A 19,008-nucleotide genomic window follows, 5' to 3' on the forward strand; every position below is an offset into this window, starting at 1 on the left:
CCCACCCTGAAGCTGGACAAACCTGGGCTCTATCTCATGTGAGCTGTGTGGCCTTAGATCTGACGCTCAACCTCTCTGAGCCTGTTTCCTCATCACACATCCCTCTCAGAACCTGGATCTGTGGGATAAGCATGTGGTATACTCACTGCAGTGCCGTCCTGTTAGCACCTCCCCTAACTACTTACCCAGAGGAGTCCAAGATCCTGCCCGGGGCCTTAAAACTTGGGATCTGTTCTTAGATGGGTTCCCTTATACTCAGTGCACATTCATTCATTTATTCATTCAGTGAGCCAGGCCTTGTTCTTTGTCCTAGGGGAACAAGGAACACATAGTTCCTGCCTCCAGGTCTTCGCTTCCCAGTGCAGGAGAAAGACCCTGTGCAAGATGCAATAGTTATCCACAGCTGTGTAACAAGAGACCCCCAAGTGCAGCTGTTTAAAACAACAAACATGCATTATCTCTACTTATTATTTACTAATTCTTATGGGTCAGGAATTCAGGAGCAGCTTAGCTAGGTGTTTCTGCCTGGGGATCTTTGCTGAGGTTGCAGTCAAGGTGTTGGCTATTGCTGTCTTCATCTGAAGGCTCGACTGGGGCTGGACGATTAGTTTCCAAATTGGCTCCCTCACATGGCTGTTGGCAGAAGGCCTCAGTTGCTCACCACATGGACTTCTCCATAGGGGCTACTTGAGTGTCCTTACAACATGGTGGCCAGCTTCCTCTCACAGTTGTGGGTAACACCCTCCATGGGCACCAAAGAAGGAGAACTGTCCAGACCCCAGGCACAGTTAGTGCCTGAAGAATATCTTAGTTTATAGTGTTATTACTCAGCTATTTCCTTTATATAATCCTTTATATATAATCATATATTAGTTTATAGAATTAGTGCCTGAAGTATAACTGACTGCTTATTATATCTAGCTTATATATATAATCATACTTAGTGTCATAATCTTTCTATGTAATCATATAGGTATTGTAGTTGGAGCTGTACTGACACATTTAGTGCTGATTTATATAATCCTTCTATATAACCATATAGTAGTTTGTAGTAGGAGGAATGCCTAGAGCAGTCACAGAACAGAAGCAGTACATGGGAAAACAGCCAGACCAGGACAAGCCCCAGGCGGTGGTGTCCCCGCCTGAAAGGGCATACGCTGTATGGCACGCTTAAAGCAAGAGCCTCTCCTCCTGATAAAGGAGTTGTAGTACCTTGCATCCAGTTCCTGTGGAAAGTAGGCCTCAGGCCTGAGATCCTGGAAGTAACTGAGGGAGAAGAACCCCTCTGGTGTGACCAGTCACTGGGGCTGTACATACACCCTGTCAGTCTTTTCTCGCTTCTGTGCTAGCTCAAATCATCCTCCCATAAATATCTTAAGAGAAGAGCACAAGTCTGTCAGCTCCTACTGCATTGGCTTACAGTATCCTTCTATTAGAAATCCTTTGAAGTCTCCAGCCCCCAGATAAGAAGTGTTGCGCACCACACCTGTTGCACACAGCCCACCTCCTTGCCTCGGTGACCTAATGGGGGTGGACCCCTTTTCTGTACACGACCCTCTACTACTGTGCACGGCACGGCTCCGTGCCGCGCACAGCGCCCCCCCCTCCCGCCCAGGTGACATAATGGGGTGGCCCCCTCGCTTGTGACTCACGTGATTATTTATGCCCTATCACTAAGCCTATAGATGATGACCTCATAACCCTGCCCCCTGCTTGTACTTAAGTATGTTTCTGGGCTTTTGGGGCTCGCCTGTTTCCGCTCATAGATGGCGTGGCCCCCCAAGTCCAGATGCTCTCCAGTTCTTCAGTGTCCTGTCTCTTTACTTCTCAGATCCTGCACCTCAGCACAGCATAAGGGACACCCCATGACCCTGTGGGGCCAACAGCCCTACACACAAGCAATCCAAGAAAGAAAGTGGGAAGGATGCCGCAGAGCCTTTGTTATCTGCTCTCACAAGTCAGGCTGTCACTTCTGCCACATTCTACTCTATCCCTTTTTTTTTCCTTTTTCTGTTTTTGAGACGGAATCTCACTCTGTCACCCAAGCTGGGGTTCAGTGGCACAATCTCGGCTCACTGCAACCTCTGCCTCCTGGGTTCAAGCAATTCTCCTGCCTCAGCCTCCTGAGTAGCTGAGATTACAGGCACGTGCCACCATGCCCAGCTAATTTTTTTGTATTTTTAGTAGAGATGGGGGTTTTGCCATGTTGGTCAGGCTGGTCTTGAACTCCTGGCCCCCAAGTGATCCATGCACCTTGGCCTCCCAAAGTGCTGAGATTACAGGCATGAGCCACTGCACCCAGCCAGCTTTGCTTGAACCTGAGACGCAGAGGCTGCAGTGAGCATAGTGGCTCATGCCTATAATCCCACCACTTTGAGAGGCCATGGTGGGAGGATCACTGGAGCCCAGGAGTTCAAGACCAGCCTGGACAATATAGTAAGACCCTGTCCCTATAAAAAATTTAAAAATTAGCTGGACGTGGTGGCGTGTGCCTGTAGTCCCAGCTACTTGGGAGGCTGAAGCGGGAATTGTAGACTTGAGCTGGGAGTTGTTGGCTGTGGTGAGTTAGGACTCAAAAAGCAAGAAAGCAAGAGAGAGAGAGAGAGAAAGGGAGGGAGTGAGGGAGAGAGAGAAAGAAAAAGAGAAAGAGAGAAGAGAGGGTAGACGGGAGGGAGGGAGGAAGAAAGGAAGGAAGGAGGGAGAGAGGAAGGAGGATGGAAGGGAGGGAAGAAGGGAGGCAGGGAGGAATGGAGGGGAGAAGGAAGGGAGGGAGGAAGGGAGGGAGGGAAGAATGCAGGGAGTAAGAAAAGGGAGGGTGGGAGGAATGGAGGGAGGGAAGAAGGGAGGGAGGGAGGAAGGGAAGAAGGGAGGAATGGAGGGAGGAAGAAAGGGAGAGAGGAAGAAAGGGAGAGAGGAAGGAAGGGAAGGAGGAAGGAAGGAAGGTAGGTAGGTAGGCAGGCAGGCAAATGTGTCTGATTTCATGATTCATAGAAACAGAGCCTAGAGCCACTTGATTTTGAAGAGGGCAGCTTATTTTTTGATCCTGAGTCTGCAAAGTTTCCTTTGCAAACCAGACAATTCTGGTTTTCATCCCGCATGGCCTCCTGGCTCCCATCCTGTGGGTCTCTCCTTCATTTGTTCATGCATTCATTCCCTGGCCCTGCCAACTCTTACTCAGGTTGGCACCTGCAAAAGCGGGGCAAGGGAGACGGGGTGGATGAGGGACAGGCCACAGAGCAGTGATGTTTTTGGCTGCAAGCAACAGAAAATGGGCTGAAGAGCAATTCTGAACCTCAGCTCACACCGCAGAGCTGCGGAGGTGCTATCGTTGGCTAATCCAGCAGCCGCATAATGCACTGGGGCCCCTGTTTTTTTCCTTCCATCCCTGGGTATTGCCTCCCTTGGCACATGGCTGCTCCCCTCGTGGTGGCAAAATGGCTGCAGCTGCTCCCAGCATTGCATCACATGCCCATTCCAAAGTCATTCCCAGGCCCACTAACTGGAATGTCCATGACAGTGGCTGGCTGGGACCACAGAGGAGCACAGATCTCCAAGGTACATGGCTGCTGGCCCCTGAATGAGATCAGGGGTTTTTTGGCAAGGACCAAGCAGAGAATAACTGTGAGGTCGGCAACCAGAAGGGTCTTCCTTGCACGGCAGTGCAGATAGGGCTAGACCAGCTCACAGAAGGGCCTTGAGTGCTGAGCAAGGAGCAGACCTGAATGCAACTAGGATAGAGGTCCAGGCAGGAAGGAGAGAGCTCCGTCTTCAGGCCCCACTGGGTGCTGAGCACTGTTCTCCCTCCTCCACTTCTGACGGCCCTGTGAGGACAGACTGGACCCCTCCCATCTTATAGATGAGGAAATGGAGGCTGGGGGTGGTGCAGGGAGCTTGCTGCAATCCCTCAGCCAGCATGTTGGGGGCTGACCATCCTGGACTCCCTCAGCTGACTCCCGATCCTCTTTCAGGCTCACGGCCTTTGTCCTGAAGTCCTTTGCACAGGCTCGCAGCTTTATCTTCGTGGACCCCCGGGAGCTGGCTGCTGCCAAGGGCTGGATCATCCAGCAACAGCGGGCCGATGGCTCCTTCCCAGCTGTGGGCAGGGTCCTGAACAAGGACATCCAGGTGAGTGGCCCCTTGAGCCTCCTTCCAGAGCCCCAGCCCTGACCTGCCTGTTCCTGCTCCCTGGAGCTGCCTGGGGGAAGTTGAGGGAGGGGGGATGTGGACTGTCTCCTTTGGCTTGGGGTGAGGCCTGTGAGTCCCCTTGCAGGGTGGGATCCACGGAACAGTCCCGCTGACAGCCTACGTGGTGGCTGCTCTCCTGGAAATAGGCACAGCTTCAGAGGTGAGTACAGAAGGGGTTTGGGGAGACTCGGGGCTGGGAGCTGGAGGAGCAAGTGGGAGGTTACCTCCTTTATGCCAGGGTTGATTTCCTCCCTGCCCTCCTCCTGCTCATCATTGACGCTTTTTCATGCTTTTCATCAACAATGACCATATTACATCCAGTTTCTTGTAATCTGAGCAGAGGAGAGTGAGATTCCCATGCTGCTAGGGGGAAATTGGGCACGTGTTGGGGGCTGGGGAGGTGCTGAGACCAGATTGCAAGTCACCAGGGAGGCTCAGCCGGTGTTCTTCCAGGCCCCAGGTCCCTCACTCACCCAACAATGGGAGAGAGGACTCTGCCGGGTGCAGTGAGCTCGTTTTAAGTAAATATTGGACCCCAAAGAGTTTTGCAGAAAGTGATTTATTTAGGCAGAGAGAGAGAAAAAGGAGAAATAGAGAGAGAGAGCTCTCACGCTGTCGTGAGAGGGGATCCAGAAATGGAGTCCCCCCCAGTGTGGGAGAAAGGGATTTTTTAACCTGGGAGATATTCCTGCCTCATTCAAGTTTTCTGTCCTATGAAAGGAGTTCCTTTAAACTTCTGCTGGAGTGACTGATCTTTGATTTCTGACATCTGATTTGTGGTTTGGCCCACAGTCCTCCCATAGCTTCTCACGGGCTTTCTAGACAAAGGAAGCTCACCTGGGCAGTCTATCTTCCCACATGCGTGAAAGTTAAACAAAGGCCTCTAAGCTTCCGGGATGGAGATGTTGAAGAAGGCAGGGCCTGTCGCTGGGAAGTTCTTGCCTTTGAAACCACGCCTCCTTGTGGACCCGGGAAGAGAATACATTCCCTCAGTGCCCTGAGTACAAGGCCTCCCATGAGTGTCCACAGCCCCCAGACCTCCTTCAGAGATTCGTTTCAGGCTAGTTCAGGTTCCTCGCCTGTGACCCAAGGGTTGGCTTCAGGGAGCCCTACAAAATGTTGGTCTCAGGTATGTTTTTGTGGGGGAAGAGGTTCAGAGTCAGCTGGTACTGGATGGGGCTTAGATGGCTGCCATCCAAGACACATGAAGGCCATAGTCTGTTCTATGAGGCTTTCCTGGGGTGGGGGAAGGCACAGTCTCTGCAGAGAGGGCTTCCATGATGGATCTCAGCCCCAGGTGAGAAGGATCTGACCTCCCTAATACCTACATTAATTCTATAACCTCTGACGATAAATTATGAGTTTTGGCACTTCTCAGGATTCTCGGCCTCACAATCCAGACAACTAGTGGGTCTAGGGTGTGCTGTGACCTAAGACCCCTGGTGTTCCATGCTCAATGTCCAGAGCGCCCCTTGCCCTCTGTTATGGGCTGAATTGGTTCTCCCCTTACCAGATTCTTACACTGAATTCCCCTACTCCCCTGTCTTAGCTTGGGCTGTAGAAACAAAATACCACGGAGTAAGTGGCTTCAACAATAGACATTTATTTCTCACAGTTCTAGAGGCTGAGAAGTCAAAGACCAAGGTGCAGGCGGATTTGGTTCTTGGTGAGGGCTCTCTTCTTGGCTTGTTGACTGCCACCTTCTCACTGTATGTTCACATGGCATTTCCCTAGTGTGTGCATGTGGAGAGAGAGCTCTAGTGTTCTTCCTCTTCATTAAGGATACTAATCTTCCAACAGATCGCATTCTAGGGAGACAGGAGCAGGGCTGTGGGCTTCTCTAAGGAGGTGACCAGGCCTGGATGCTGGGGAGGGTCTGGGCTGGGGGAGTCTTGGGAACCAACTGTCTTTTTTTTTTTTTTTTTTTTTTAGGCAGGGTCTCGCTCTGTCGCCCAGGCTGGAGTGCAGTGGTGCAATCTCTGCTCACTGCAACCTCTGTCTCCCGGGTTCAAGGGATTCTTGTCCCTCAGTCTCCTGAAGAGCTGAGATTACAGGCACCTGCCACCACGCCTGGCTAATTTTTGTATTCTTAGTAGAGTTGGAGTTTCACCATGTTGGCCAGGCTGGTCTCAAACTGACCTCAAGTGATCTGCCCATCTCGGCCTTCCAAACTGCTGGGATTACAGGCGTGAGCCACCATACCTGGCCGTAGCCTGTTTTAACAAAGACCCTGGATAGGGTGGCCAGGACTCTGCCTGCTTCTCCTAGAGGATCAGTGTGCTCGTTTGCCATGTACCTAGGCTTCCTGGCCAGACTTCATTTAGGAAAAGGGGTGTCAGCTTACAAGACAGGATATAGGAGCTAGGTGCAGTGGCTCACACCTGTAATCCTAGCACTTTGGGAGGCCAAGGTGGGAAGCTCACCTGAGCCCAGGAGTTTGAGACCAGCCTGGGCAACATAGTAAGATCTCATCTTTACAAAAAATAAAAAGTTAGCTGGGCGTGGTGGTGTAGTCCCAGTTACTGGGGAGGTCAAGGTGGGAGGATCGCTTGAGTCCGGGAGTTGAGGGCTGCAGTGAGCTATGATTGTGCCACTGCACTCCAGCCTGGGCAACAGAGTTAGACGCTGTCTTTTTTTTTTTTTAACAGTAAGAAAGAAAAGAAAGGAGATGAGGTTTGAAAACTGGGTCTGCAGGCAGTGAGAGAAGGTTGCAAAGCAAGGGGCAATGAGACACCCAGAGCTCTCCCCAGGGACACCTCAGAAGCCAATGAGGGGGTGAGTGGGATGGGGGCAGAGCAGCCTCCCAGGGTTCACCTTCCCACCTACCCTGTAGGAGGAGAGATGCTCCATTGACAAAGCGAGGCACTTCCTGGAGTCTGCTGCACCCCTGGCCACAGACCCCTATAGCTGTGCCCTGACGACCTACGTGCTGACCCTGCTCCGCAGCCCCGCAGCCCCTGAGGCACTGCGCAAGCTCCGTAGCCTGGCCGTCATGCGAGGTAGGTGTCCCTGGCCTGCCCCAAAGGCCACAGCGTCAAGAAGCCCACTGTGGACCCCAGTAGACAACTCATGAACATATGCATCAAAACTGACGAGTCGGCCGGGCATGGTGGCCGATGCCTGTAATCCCAGCACTTCGGGCGGATCGCTTGAGGCCAGGAGTTCAAGACCAGCCTAGCCAACATGGTGAAACCCCATCTCTACTAAAAATACAAAAATTAGCTGGATGTGGTGGCAGGTGCCTGTAATCCCGGCTACTCGGGAGGCTGAGGCAAGAGAATCGCTTGAACCTGGGAGGCGGAGGTTGCAGTGAGCCAAGATCACACCACTGCACTCCAGCCTGGGCAACAGAGTGAGACTCTGTCTCAAAATTTAAAAAAAAAAACTGACGAGACGACTTTTGCTCCCTTGTCAATTGCTTTGTTGATGATAGTATTCATTCATTATCGCATCTGCTAGTGACTTTATTTGAGGAAGTGGCTTGTCCAAGTCACACCCAAGCATCATTTTCCTTGTCTGTAAAATCTAGGATGCCAACCCCTCAGGAAGGGGAGTTCTCAGGGAGAGATCCCCAGCAGAGAACGCATCGTCCGCCTCCAGCCAGGCTTTCTGGAAATCATCCCAGGACAGGGGTCCTGGGAGACAGGGGAGGGTAGAGACTGGCTTCCTGCCCTCCACTTGCTTCGTGAGCCCCAGGAAGCCTTTCAAACTGTCAGTTTCCCCGCCTACAAAATGATCACCCACTAAGACTCCAATCCCTGAGCTTCCACTTTCTCAGAATGCCATCAAACTAAGTCTCCTCCCACTTCACCCAGACTTCCCTGCTCCTCCTCTACCCCCAGCAGCTGCACTGGGGCCCAGGCAGGTTTCTCTGCTAAAGTTATTAGGATGCCACCTGAGGAAATGCTTTTATTGCTTCAGAAAGAAAGAAGTTTGAAAAAGATCTGGGGACGGGGTGGGAGATGGTGGTGGTTGACTGGTTTCTCTCTGGATTTGAGAGCCTTTATACCTCATGTGAGCTCAGAATCCTTGGAGCTTTTTTTTTTTTTTGAGACGGAGTTTCGCTCTTGTTACCCGGGCTGGAGTGCAATGGCGCAATCTCGGCTCATCGCAACCTCCGCCTCCTGGGTTCAGGCAATTCTCCTGCCTCAGCCTCCTGAGTAGCTGGGACTACGGGTGTGCGCCACCATGCTAAGCTAATTTTTTGTATTTTTAGGTAGAGACAGGGTTTCACCATGTTGACCAGGATGGTCTCGATCTCTTGACCTCGTGATCCACCCGCCTGGGCCTCCCAAAGTGCTGGGATTACAGGTGTGAGCCACCGCGCCCAGCCCACTTTTTTTTTTTCTTTTAGACAATCTCACTCTGTCACCCAGGCTAGAGTGTGGAGTGCAGCGGCTTGGTCTCAGCTCACTGCAACCTCCGCCTTCCAGGTTCAAGCGATTCTCCTGCCTCAGCCTCCCGAGTAGCTGGGATTACAGGCGTGCACCACCACACCCAGCTAATTTTTATATTTTTAGTAGAGATAGGTTTCACCATGTTGGCTAGGCTGGTCTTAAACTCCTGACCTCAAGTGGTTCACCCGCCTCGGCCTCCCAAAGTGCTGGGATTACAGGCGTGAGCCACTGTGCCCAGCCAGAATCCTTGAGCCTTTGCAAGTTGAGTGTGGCTGCTCGGGCGCTGAGTGGGAACATCAGGGGCTACATGAAGACCTGGTCAGGAGGGAGGATATTGACTAGTGATGTCTGTGTTGGGGGTGGGGGGGGGGTGGCCATTGATTAGTGATGTCTGCCAGGGGCAGGGTTGGACGGCCATTGATTCATGATGTCTGCCAGGGGCACAGGAAGGGCTGGAGCTGCCATAGGTTTGCAGATCTGAGATGTAGCCCTGAGGCTCTTCCTGTCCCAGCTGTCTTCCCCTGGCACTCTCCTCCCACTGGGGTCCCTCAATACCTCTTCTTTAGACCCCATACCTGGATGCCCTCCACAGGATGCCAGGCTGCACACTGGGTGGGGTTGTTGCTCCTCACCACTCCTGTCCTTGCAGATGGGGTCACCCACTGGAGCCTGACAAATTCCTGGGATGTGGACAAGAGCACATTCTTGAGCTTCGGTGACAGGGTCTCTCAGTCAGGTACTGGCCACCCGAGCTCCCAGGTGCCTGCCTTGGCCATGCCTCCACGCACCGGGCCTGTGCCCCTGTGGCAAAAGTCTCCAGTGGGCCTCTTCCATTGCAGTGGTCTCGGCGGAGGTGGAAATGACAGCCTACGCCCTTCTGACCTACACGCTCCTGGGTGACGTGGCTGCCGCCCTGCCTGTGGTGAAGTGGCTGTCCCATCAGCGAAATGCACTTGGGGGCTTCTCCTCCACTCAGGCGAGCCGGGCAGGGCCAGAGGGAGGGGCTCAGGGCTGGGTGGGTGGGGTCCCTGCAGTCCTTGTTTGGGGCTCTGAGCTGGCCAGGCAGTCTGGCCCCTTCTCACATTACGGAAACTCAAAGAGGGCAGGAGTTGGGGTGAGGGACAGGTGCCCCTGGATCCTCCATGGGAGCCTAGTTTCTACCTCTGGGGACACGCCAACCTGGCTGTCCTGAGGACCCCAGTACCATGGGTGTCTGCACTGGGTCCAGTCTCTATTCCAGCCCCATTGGTGCCTGTTTCAGGCCAGGCTTCCAAGACAGGCTTCCAAGACCACTAGCCAACTCCGTCTCAGGGCTGATGGCCATCTCCTCCTCCATCCCCAGGACACCTGTGTGGCTCTGCAGGCCTTGGCTGAATATGCCATCTTGTCCTATGCTGGAAGCATCAACCTCACTGTCTCCCTGGCCTCCACCAACCTGGACTACCAGGAAACCTTCGAGCTGCATGGGACCAACCAGAAGGTTCTGCAGATGGCGGCGGTGCGTGTTCCTGGGACCAGGGCTTGGGGGCTGTTGGAGGAGGGGTCGGCAGGGCCTCACGGTGACTTCTCTCTCCAGATCCCCAGCCTCCCCACGGGGCTGTTTGTGAGTGCCAAGGGGGACGGCTGCTGCCTGATGCAGGTGAGGTTTTGGGGAGCATGAGCTGATCTTGGGCTTGTCCTCCTGTGCCCCATCCCCTGCATCCACATGGTGGAACCCCGGGGACCCCCAGAGGGTTCTGAGCTCAGCAGCAAGCCAGACCACAGGGCAAGCTAGCAGCCTCCTAATACTGCCCAAGGCTGGCGGTCATGGGTCCTCTCAGGTGTGCCCCACCCCTGCGAAAATCCACTGGACCCTCAGTCCAGGGATATCTGACCCAGTGACTCAAGCAGGTTTGCCTAAGAGCTTGAGGTCATTCCCCCTGCTGTGGTCTGAATTTAGCCCCAGACTGGGCTGGGGCAGGTGCATTTCATGGGTTCCAGCTGGCGGTCAGAGGGCAAGTTTCCCGGATGACTCACTAGCCTCAGTTTTCCCATCTCTAAAATGGGAACCTAGATAACACCGTGGATGCGAGGGAGACCCCAGACTCAGACACAGCTGAGCATAGCTCTGCACCCCAGATCCACAAAACTGGTCTGATGATCGTACATACACCCGCTTCGGTGATTTCAAAGCTAAAAGGAATAATGGTGTCTCTGAAACTGTCATGGATGTCACTGTCCCCATAATTCTGGCTGTTCCTACCTCCTGACTGCCCTTTCTCCTCCCCTGCCCTGCACCTGTTGTGGAGGGCCCAGGTCCCTAAGCCTCCATCCTCCAACACCACCCCCAGATTGATGTCACCTACAATGTGCCTGACCCAGTGGCCAAGCCAGCTTTTCAGCTGCTCATAAGCCTCCAGGAGCCCGAGGCCCAGGAACGCCCACCCCCCATGCCTGCCTCCTCAGCTGAGGGTCCCCGAGGAGACCGACCCCCAGCTGACGATGATGACCCAGCTGCGGATCAGCATCACCAGGAATACAAAGTGATGCTGGAAGTGTGCACCAGGTAAGGCCACCTGCCCTGCTGGCCTGGGCATCCCAGGAGCACGCAATGAGGGGAGAGGATGGCCTCCTGGGACCAGGAGGAGCTTCCAGCTCCAGGCACTCCGTGATGGTTTTTGAAATGAATGAAAGGAAAGTGAATGAACACGGAAGATTCCAGTATGGTCAGGGCTGGTGGGCCAGATGGGGACAGCCATGTGTGGCCGGGACACTGGTCCCTGACCGGTAACACCAGCACCAGACCCCTTGGTTTCCAAGAGTGAGCCTGGAACCCGGCCACAGTGGGTCCTCACCCTAAGAAGATGCTTGTTGCCATGGTGACAGATGCTTGTCACCATGGCAATGCTTTGGGAGCCCAGAAGTGGGTGGGTGAGTGGTTGCCATGACACCTGCAGCCCATCAGAGCTGCTGCCCAGGTACCTACCCTGACCTTGACTCTCAGCCCAAATGTGTCTAAGTACCCATCTCAGAAAGTTCTGGAGACCAGAGTCTGGCTTGGTGCACTCCCAGAAGCTGCAAGCTCCACTCTGAATGTCGGCTTCCTCATCTTTGTCCCCAGTGCCCTACAGGAAGCACCTGGCATATGGCTCCAGAGAGAGCCCAGTTACCTCCCTCCCTGCCCCGCCATGTTACAGAAGGAGGAACTGAGGCTGGAGCTAGGGGATTGATTTCCCAGAGTGTCCTGCAGGGAGGCAGTGCTGAAGCAGTGTTGAAGCATCTGGGCTGTGGCTGCTCCGTGGAGCCATGTCTAGAGTGGAGTTGCCAGCTGCCTCCCAGGCTGGCGACACAGAGTGAAGTGCAGAAGGAAACCCAGCATCTAGTCAACCTGCTCAAGCCTAGAGCCCTTGGCAAGGCCCTTTCCTTCTGGCCTCAGTGTCCCTGCTGTAAAATGGGTTGACGGAGTTGACTGAGCCAAAGATGTGTGTGCCAATCGCCCGCCGGCCAGACCCCAGGGGAGGCTTCCTAGGACATCACTTGTGTGGGCTACAGCGGGAGAGGGGACGGTCAAATCCACCTCCGGGCTTGAGTTCTAGAGCTGCTGTCTCTCCCCTGTTGCTGGAAGGTGGCTGCACCCAGGGTCTTCCAATATGGCTGTCCTCGAGGTGCCCCTGCTGTCGGGCTTCCGGGCAGACATCGAGAGCCTGGAGCAGGTGAGGTGGCGCCAGTGAGCAGCGGTGGCCAGGGATCTTTGAACAGTAGGCACGGCGTGGGCACCCAGGGTCAGGCTGGCTGGCGGCCCAGCCCTTTGTAAAATGCTATGGGTATTTTTTTCTTTTCTTTCTTTTACTTACTTTCTCGCTCTTTTTCTCTCTTTCTTTCTTTGAGGTAGGGTCTTGCCCTGTTGCCCAGGCTAGAGTGCAGTGGTGGGATCTAGGCTCAAACTCCCAGTGCAGCCTCGGACTCCCAGGCTCAAGTAATCCTCCCACCTCAGCCTCCCGAGTAGCTGGGACAACAAGCTTGCGCCACCATGCCCAGCTAATTTTCGTATTTGTGGTAGAGACGGGGTTTCGCCATGTTGCCCAGGATGGTCTCAAACTCCTGGGCTCAAGCAGTCCTCCTGCCTCAGCCTCACAAAGTGCCGGGATTACAGACATGAGCCACTGTGCCTGGCTCCCTTTTTTCCCCCCTTTCTGGGCAAAGATGGGCCATCTGCCTACTGAGGAGTAGGTGGGGTGGGGTGGGGGCTGCTCCAACAGGTGGATCTCCAACAGGTGGGGCCACTGAGACTATTACTATTATCATTTGAGATGGAGTTTTACTCTTGTCGCCCAGGCTGGAGTGCAATGGCGTAATCTCAGCTCACTGCAACCTCCACCTCCTGGGTTCAAGCGATTCTCCTGCCTCAGCCTCCCAAGTAGCTAGGATTACAGGCATGTGCCACCACGCCTGGCTAACTTTTTGTATTTAGTGGAGACAGGGTTTAACCATGTTGGTTAGGCTGGTCTTGAACTTCTGACCTCAGGGGATCCACCCACCTCTCAAAGTGTTGGGATTACAGGCATGAGCCACGACGCCTGGCCTGCTGTCAGTATCGTAAATGCCACCTAGAGCTTCAGCAGAGTTCCACGTCCTTTGGTCCTGGGTGGGGAGCCACGGGGTATTCTCAGTCCACACACTGTCGAGACCAGCTGTCACCTCACAACCCTGAGAGAGATAAGTGCCACATCCCCATTTTGTTGTACAGGAGGGAAGAGGGGTCATGGGGATGGGGAATACTGCCAAGCTCTGGCTGGGGGAGGAAGAGGACCAAGAAGTAAGAGGTCCAGGGGCCAAAGGAGGTCTGCAGTGTGTGGAAGGAAAGCCAGGCCTATTGTCAGGGTCGGGGTGATGGGAGGCTGCATGGGTACCAGGGGAAGAGGATGTGGTCAATTCGGAGGTCCTGAAGTGGGTGTGAGTTTTTTTTAATCAAAAACTGAAAAAGGCCGGGTGCAGTGGCTCACACTTGTAATACCTGCACTTTGGGAGGCCAAGGCGGGCAGATTACGAGTTCGAGACCAGCCTGGCCAGCATGGTGAAACTCCATCTATACTAAAAAATATATATAAAAAATTAGCTGGGCATGGTGTGCACGCCTGTAATCACAGCAACTTGGGATGCTGAGGCAAAAGAATTGCTTGAACTTGGGAGGCGGAGGTTTCAGTGAGCTGCCACTGCACTCCAGCCTGGCAACAAGGGCGAAACTCCCTCTCAAAAAAAAAAAAAAATCGGCCGGGCGCGGTGGCTCACGCCTATAATCCCAGCACTTTGGGAGGCCGAGGCGGGTGGATCACGAGGTCAAGAGATCGAGACCACCCTGGTCAACAAGGTGAAACCTCGTCTCTACTAAAAATACAAAAATTAGCTGGGCATGGTGGCACGTGCCTGTAATCCCAGCTACTCAGGAGGCTGAGGCAGGAGAATTGCTTGAACCCAGGAGGCGGAGGTTGCAGTGAGCCGAGATCGCGCCACTACACTCCAGCCTGGGCAGCAAGAGTGAAACTCCGTCTCAAAAAAAAAAAAAATCCCAGGCTGGGAGGGGAGCTTGAACAGTTCAGCCAAGACACCAGCAGGTGGCAGGGCTCAGCTGGGTGCCTCTTGGGCCTTGGAGAGGCCTGACCTGGGCCTGGGGCTAGATTGAGGGAGTGCATTGGGAGGGGAGGCAGGTGCTCCAGGCAGGGATAGCCATCCTTGAGCACCATCTCCTGGGTGCTGAGAGGCTGACAGGGCCTGGGGAGCACTGACCAGCATCCCCTGGCCCCAGCCAGGCCCACCCAGACTTCAGCCCATGCCGGCTTGTGGGCAAGTCCAAGAACTTCTCAGGGCCCAGCCTGCATCCCACTGACTAATGCCCCCAGGAGATGGGAGAAGGAAGCAGAGAGTCTGAGGACTCTGACTTCTGATTTCCTCTGCAGCTACTCCTTGACAAGCATATGGGGATGAAGAGGTATGAAGTGGCTGGACGCAGAGTGCTCTTCTACTTTGATGAGGTACCACTAGCTGGGGTTGGTGGAGGAGGCTTCCCTGGTGTGCATGTTGGTGAGGGTGAAGTGGTCACTACCTGGTGTGGCTCCCTGCGAGTATCTTGTACCATAAAAAAGAGTTTGGGGCCGGGCATGGTGGCTCATGCTTGTAATCCCAGCACTTTGGGAGGCCGAGGTGGGAGGATCACTTGAGCTTAGGGGTTCAAGACCAGCCTGGGCAACATGGCAACACCCCATCTTTACAAAAAATATAAAAAAGTGGACAGGCGCTTTGGCTCACACCTGTAATCCCAGCACTTTGGGAGGCCAAGGTGGGCAGATCACCTGAGGTCAGGAGTTCAAGACTAGCCTGGCCAACATGGCGAAATCCCATCTCTACTAAAAATACAAAAATTAGCTGGGTATGATGACGTGCACCTGTAATCCCATCTACTCAGGAGGCAGAGGCAGGAGACTCACTTGAACCCAGGAGGTGGAGGTTGCAGTGAGCCGAGATCGCGCCGTTGCACTCCAGCCTGGGTAACAAGAGTGAAACTCCATCTCAAAAAAAAAAAAAAAAAAAAAAAAAAGACACTGGGAGAATAAATTCCTGGCAGAGCTGGCCATGCTGATAGCGCTATGCCCTGGACTGATGGCAGTTGGTGGAAAAAGCGGGGAGGAGCTGCAGTGGATATTACCCATCTGTAAGAAGGAGTGGAGCACTGATCCATGCTGTAGCAAATCCGTAGAGCTGAAAAGATTCGTGGTTGCCAGGGGCGGGGGGAGTGGGGAGTGAGTGCTGATGGGGATGGGGTTTTCTTTGGGGGAGAAAGAATCTTCTGGAACTAGACAGAGGTGATGATTGCACAGTATTGTGACTGTGCTAAATGCCACCCCCACACACTCGGCCATGCGTGCACATAAAAAAGGAGTGGCATCTGGGAGGCCACCTGAGATGTTTTCCCCAGTGGGAGGGAAGGACACAAAGAATCGAAAATGGGATCAAGGTTAGGCGCGGTGGTTCACGCCTGTAATCTCAGCAATTTGGGAGGCCGAGGCAGGCGGATCACTTGAGGCCAGGAGTTGGAGACCAGCTTGGGCAACATGGTGAAAGACCATCTTGACCATCTTGAGCAAAAATCGAAAAAAAAAAACCCGTCTCTACCAAAAACACAACCCTAATCCCAGCTACTTGGGAGGCTGAGTCAGGAGAATTGCTTGAATTCAGGAGGCCAAGGTTGCAGTGAGCTGCGATCAGGCCACTGCACTCCAGCCTGGGCAACAGAGCGAGACTCCTATCTAAAAAAAAAAAAGAAAAGAAAATGGGATCGAGTTTCTTCTGTGTTTCACGCGTCCTGGGTACCCCTGAAATGAGCCTCGGCCCGAGCTCAGCGCGCCGGGCCTGGTGGCCCCGGCCGAGCCCACGCCCGCCGCTGCCCCGCAGATCCCCAGCCGGTGCCTGACGTGTGTGCGGTTCCGTGCGCTCCGGGAGTGCGTGGTGGGCAGGACGTCGGCGCTGCCAGTCTCCGTGTACGACTACTACGAGCCCGGTAGGCCTGCACGCCCGCACCCCCGGCCCGGCCCCTGCCCCATCGCGCCTTCACTCCGTCACCCGCCACCCTCGTCCCGCAGCCTTCGAGGCCACTCGCTTCTACAACGTCAGCGCGCGCAGCCCGCTCGCCCAGGAGCTGTGCTCCGGACCCGCGTGCAACGAGGTGGAGCGCGTCCCTGCCCGGGGCCCGGGTGAGTGCGCGGAGCCACTGCCGCCCCTCGCCATTGCCTCCCCTCGCCACTGCCTGCCATACCCTGACTCCCACCCGCGGGCGCCTAGGAGGGCTCCCCTGGGGGCTTGGCAGACGGGGCCAGCGTAAAGTCCAGAGCACGCTGCGCAGGGGTAGGCGGGCGCTCTGCCTTGCGGGGAGGCGGGGCTGGAGGAGTGGTCAGTGTGGAGAGGCGTGGCTGGGGAGTGGTCACGGATAGGCGTGGCTGGGGAGTAGTAGGTGTGGAGAGGCGTGGCTGGGGAGTGGTCAGCGCGGAGGGGCTTGGTTGGAGGAGTGGTCAGTGCGGAGGGGCGTGGCTGCGGGAGCAGTAAGTGCGGAGGGGACGTGGCTCGGGAATGGTCAGTATACTGGGGGCAGGGCCGAGCCTGTGCGGGTGTGGTCACTGTGGTGAGGACTGGACTCAGTGGGTTGAGAGTGGTCAGTGCGATGAGGACAGGACCAAGCGGAGTGGGTGTGGTTATTGCGGGGGGCGGGGGCCGAGCAGCATGGGTGTGGTCAGTGCTCAGGGGGTGGGGTTGGGTGGGTGTGGTCAATGCTGAGGGGGCGGGGTTGGTGGGGGTGGTTAGTGCAGAGGGGGCGGGGTTGCGGGCAGGTGTAATCAGTGCGGAGAGGGCGGGTTTGGGTGGGCGTGGCCAGTACAGGGCGGGGTTAGGGTGGGTGTGGTCGGCACGGAGCAGGCGGGGTTCAGGGTGGGTGCGGCCAGAGGAGGGCGGGCGGTGGGGGGGACGGCTTTGGGGTGGGTGTGGTCAGTGCCGAGGAGGCGCGGCATGGGCACGCACTGTTGCAGGGCGGCGCAGACAGGAGGCCCTGCCTCCCCCTTTCTCCCCTACAACCTAGAGAGTGTCGGCAGCGAGGCCCCAACAAAGGACTGTGTGGAGCTGGGGATCCTTCAGGGTTCCTTTAACTTTTTTTTTTTTTTTGGAGACGGAGTTTCGCTCTCGTTACCCAGGCTGGAGTCCAATGGCGCGATCTCGGCTCACCGCAACCTCCGCCTCCTGGGTTCAAGCAATTCTCCTGCCTCAGCCTCCCGAGTAGCTGGGACTACAGGCGGGCGCCACCATGCCCAGCTAATTTTTGTATTTTTCAGTAGAGATGGGGTTCCACCATGTTGACCAGGATGGTCTCGATCTCTTGACCTCGTGATCCACCCGCCTTGGCCTCCCAAAGTGCTGGGATTACAGGCGTGAGCCACCGCGCCCAGCCCTTTTATTTTTTTCCAGATTTCTTGGAATTAGTTTTGATTGCTTTTAACTTATAAGTTTTTTAAAAATCTGTTTCTGTTTTTGTAAGTATTAGGCAAATACCTGCGTGAAATTCTGTGAGGCCAGGGCTCAGGACCTCCCATTAACTGTTGCGCCCCCTGACCACCCCGGGGAGTGGGCCCAGGACCCAGGGACATCTCCCCCACCCCAGGGTATGTGGAGGAGCGGGCAAGATGCAGGGTGGGGGTTTCCCCGTGCCCTGTCGACCCTGTCTCGTCCCCCAGGATGGTCCCCCGGAGAGTCTGGCTCTGCGGTGGCCCCTGAAGATGGGGCGGCGATCGCGCGATGCGGCTGCGACCATGACTGCAACGCTCAGGGGGACCCCGTGTGCGGCTCCGACGGGGTGGTCTACGCCAGCGCCTGCCACCTGCGGGAGGCTGCCTGCCGCCAGGCTGCACCCCTGGAGCCTGCGCCCCCCAGTCGTTGCACCCTCGGTGAGGACCCTTAGCCGCCTAGCCTCGGGGACCCCATTGCTGCTGCTCTGGGCCACGGATCTCCTCCCCTCTGCCCTTGGGTCCCCTCCCTGCCACGCCCTCCCGACCTAGTTCCCCCTTCCTTCCAGAGCAGCCGCTGCCGGTCTCGGTGTCCTCCACCAACGGGGATGACCTGGCTTCTGTGGCCCCGGGGCATCCGCAGCAGGACGTGAGACTGAGCGGAGCTGGCTTTGAGGTGGTGGACTCAGACCCTGACCCGGAAGGGGAGGCGGAGGACAGGTGAGAGCTGGGCCCACCCTAGAGATCAGAGACGTAGGCCCAACGTCTCCCCACCTCCCTCCCCTACTGGCCTCCCCAGACCACCTGCCCGGGCCCCCTCCAGGCATTGGGAGTGACTGAGGGTCAGAGGCTGAGAGTTCCTGGGGACAAAGTGGGCATTCATCCTCCCTCCACCCTGGCCCACCCAGTGAAAGCTGTGTGTGTGTGGGGGGTGTGTGTGTGTAGGGTGTGTGTGTGGTGTGTGGGGGTGTGTGTGGTGTGTGTGTGGTGGTGTGTGGTGTGTGTGGTGTGGGGTGTGTGTGTGGTGGTGTGTGTGGGGTGTGTGTGGGGGGTATGTGTGGTGTGTGTGGTGTGTCGGTGTGTGTGTGTGGTGTGTGTGTGGTGTGTGTGTGTGTGTGTGTCTCTATACATATGGGTCAAGGATCCCTTATCCGAAACGCTTGGGACTAGAAGTGTTTCGGATTTCAAATTTTTTCGGATTTCGGAATGCTTGCGTTATATAGTTACCCAAGATTCCAAATCCCTAATCTAAAAATCTGAAATGCTCCAATGAGCATTGCCTTTAAGCACGTCAAGTCGGTGCTCAAAAAGATTTGGATTTCGGAGCATTTCGGATTTCGGATTTTTGGACTAGGGAGGCTCAGCCTGTAGTTAGCAGCGTGTGGTTTCTCATGGGCAGATTTGTGTGA

General features: G+C 55.3%; 1 protein-coding gene across 1 annotated transcript in view; it reads left to right on the forward strand.

The window, feature by feature from the left end:
- Window positions 1–19,008, forward strand: part of CPAMD8 (C3 and PZP like alpha-2-macroglobulin domain containing 8) — a 114,777-nt gene that overhangs the window by 92,628 nt on the left and 3,141 nt on the right. Inside the window, exons 28-41 of the mRNA XM_064381667.1 lie at window positions 3,969–4,125; window positions 4,271–4,345; window positions 7,019–7,184; window positions 9,232–9,318; window positions 9,422–9,558; window positions 9,925–10,080; window positions 10,159–10,221; window positions 10,913–11,127; window positions 12,187–12,274; window positions 14,516–14,590; window positions 16,008–16,113; window positions 16,196–16,306; window positions 17,831–18,040; window positions 18,169–18,319. Coding sequence (XP_064237737.1) covers window positions 3,969–4,125; window positions 4,271–4,345; window positions 7,019–7,184; window positions 9,232–9,318; window positions 9,422–9,558; window positions 9,925–10,080; window positions 10,159–10,221; window positions 10,913–11,127; window positions 12,187–12,274; window positions 14,516–14,590; window positions 16,008–16,113; window positions 16,196–16,306; window positions 17,831–18,040; window positions 18,169–18,319 — 1,797 coding nt within the window. The remainder of the gene's footprint in view (window positions 1–3,968; window positions 4,126–4,270; window positions 4,346–7,018; window positions 7,185–9,231; window positions 9,319–9,421; window positions 9,559–9,924; window positions 10,081–10,158; window positions 10,222–10,912; window positions 11,128–12,186; window positions 12,275–14,515; window positions 14,591–16,007; window positions 16,114–16,195; window positions 16,307–17,830; window positions 18,041–18,168; window positions 18,320–19,008) is intronic.

This window comes from Aotus nancymaae, unplaced genomic scaffold, assembly GCF_030222135.1.
Source record: "Aotus nancymaae isolate 86718 unplaced genomic scaffold, 86718_ANA_hifiasm-v0.15.2.pri h1tg000028l, whole genome shotgun sequence".
Classification (NCBI taxonomy): Eukaryota; Metazoa; Chordata; class Mammalia; order Primates; family Aotidae; genus Aotus; species Aotus nancymaae.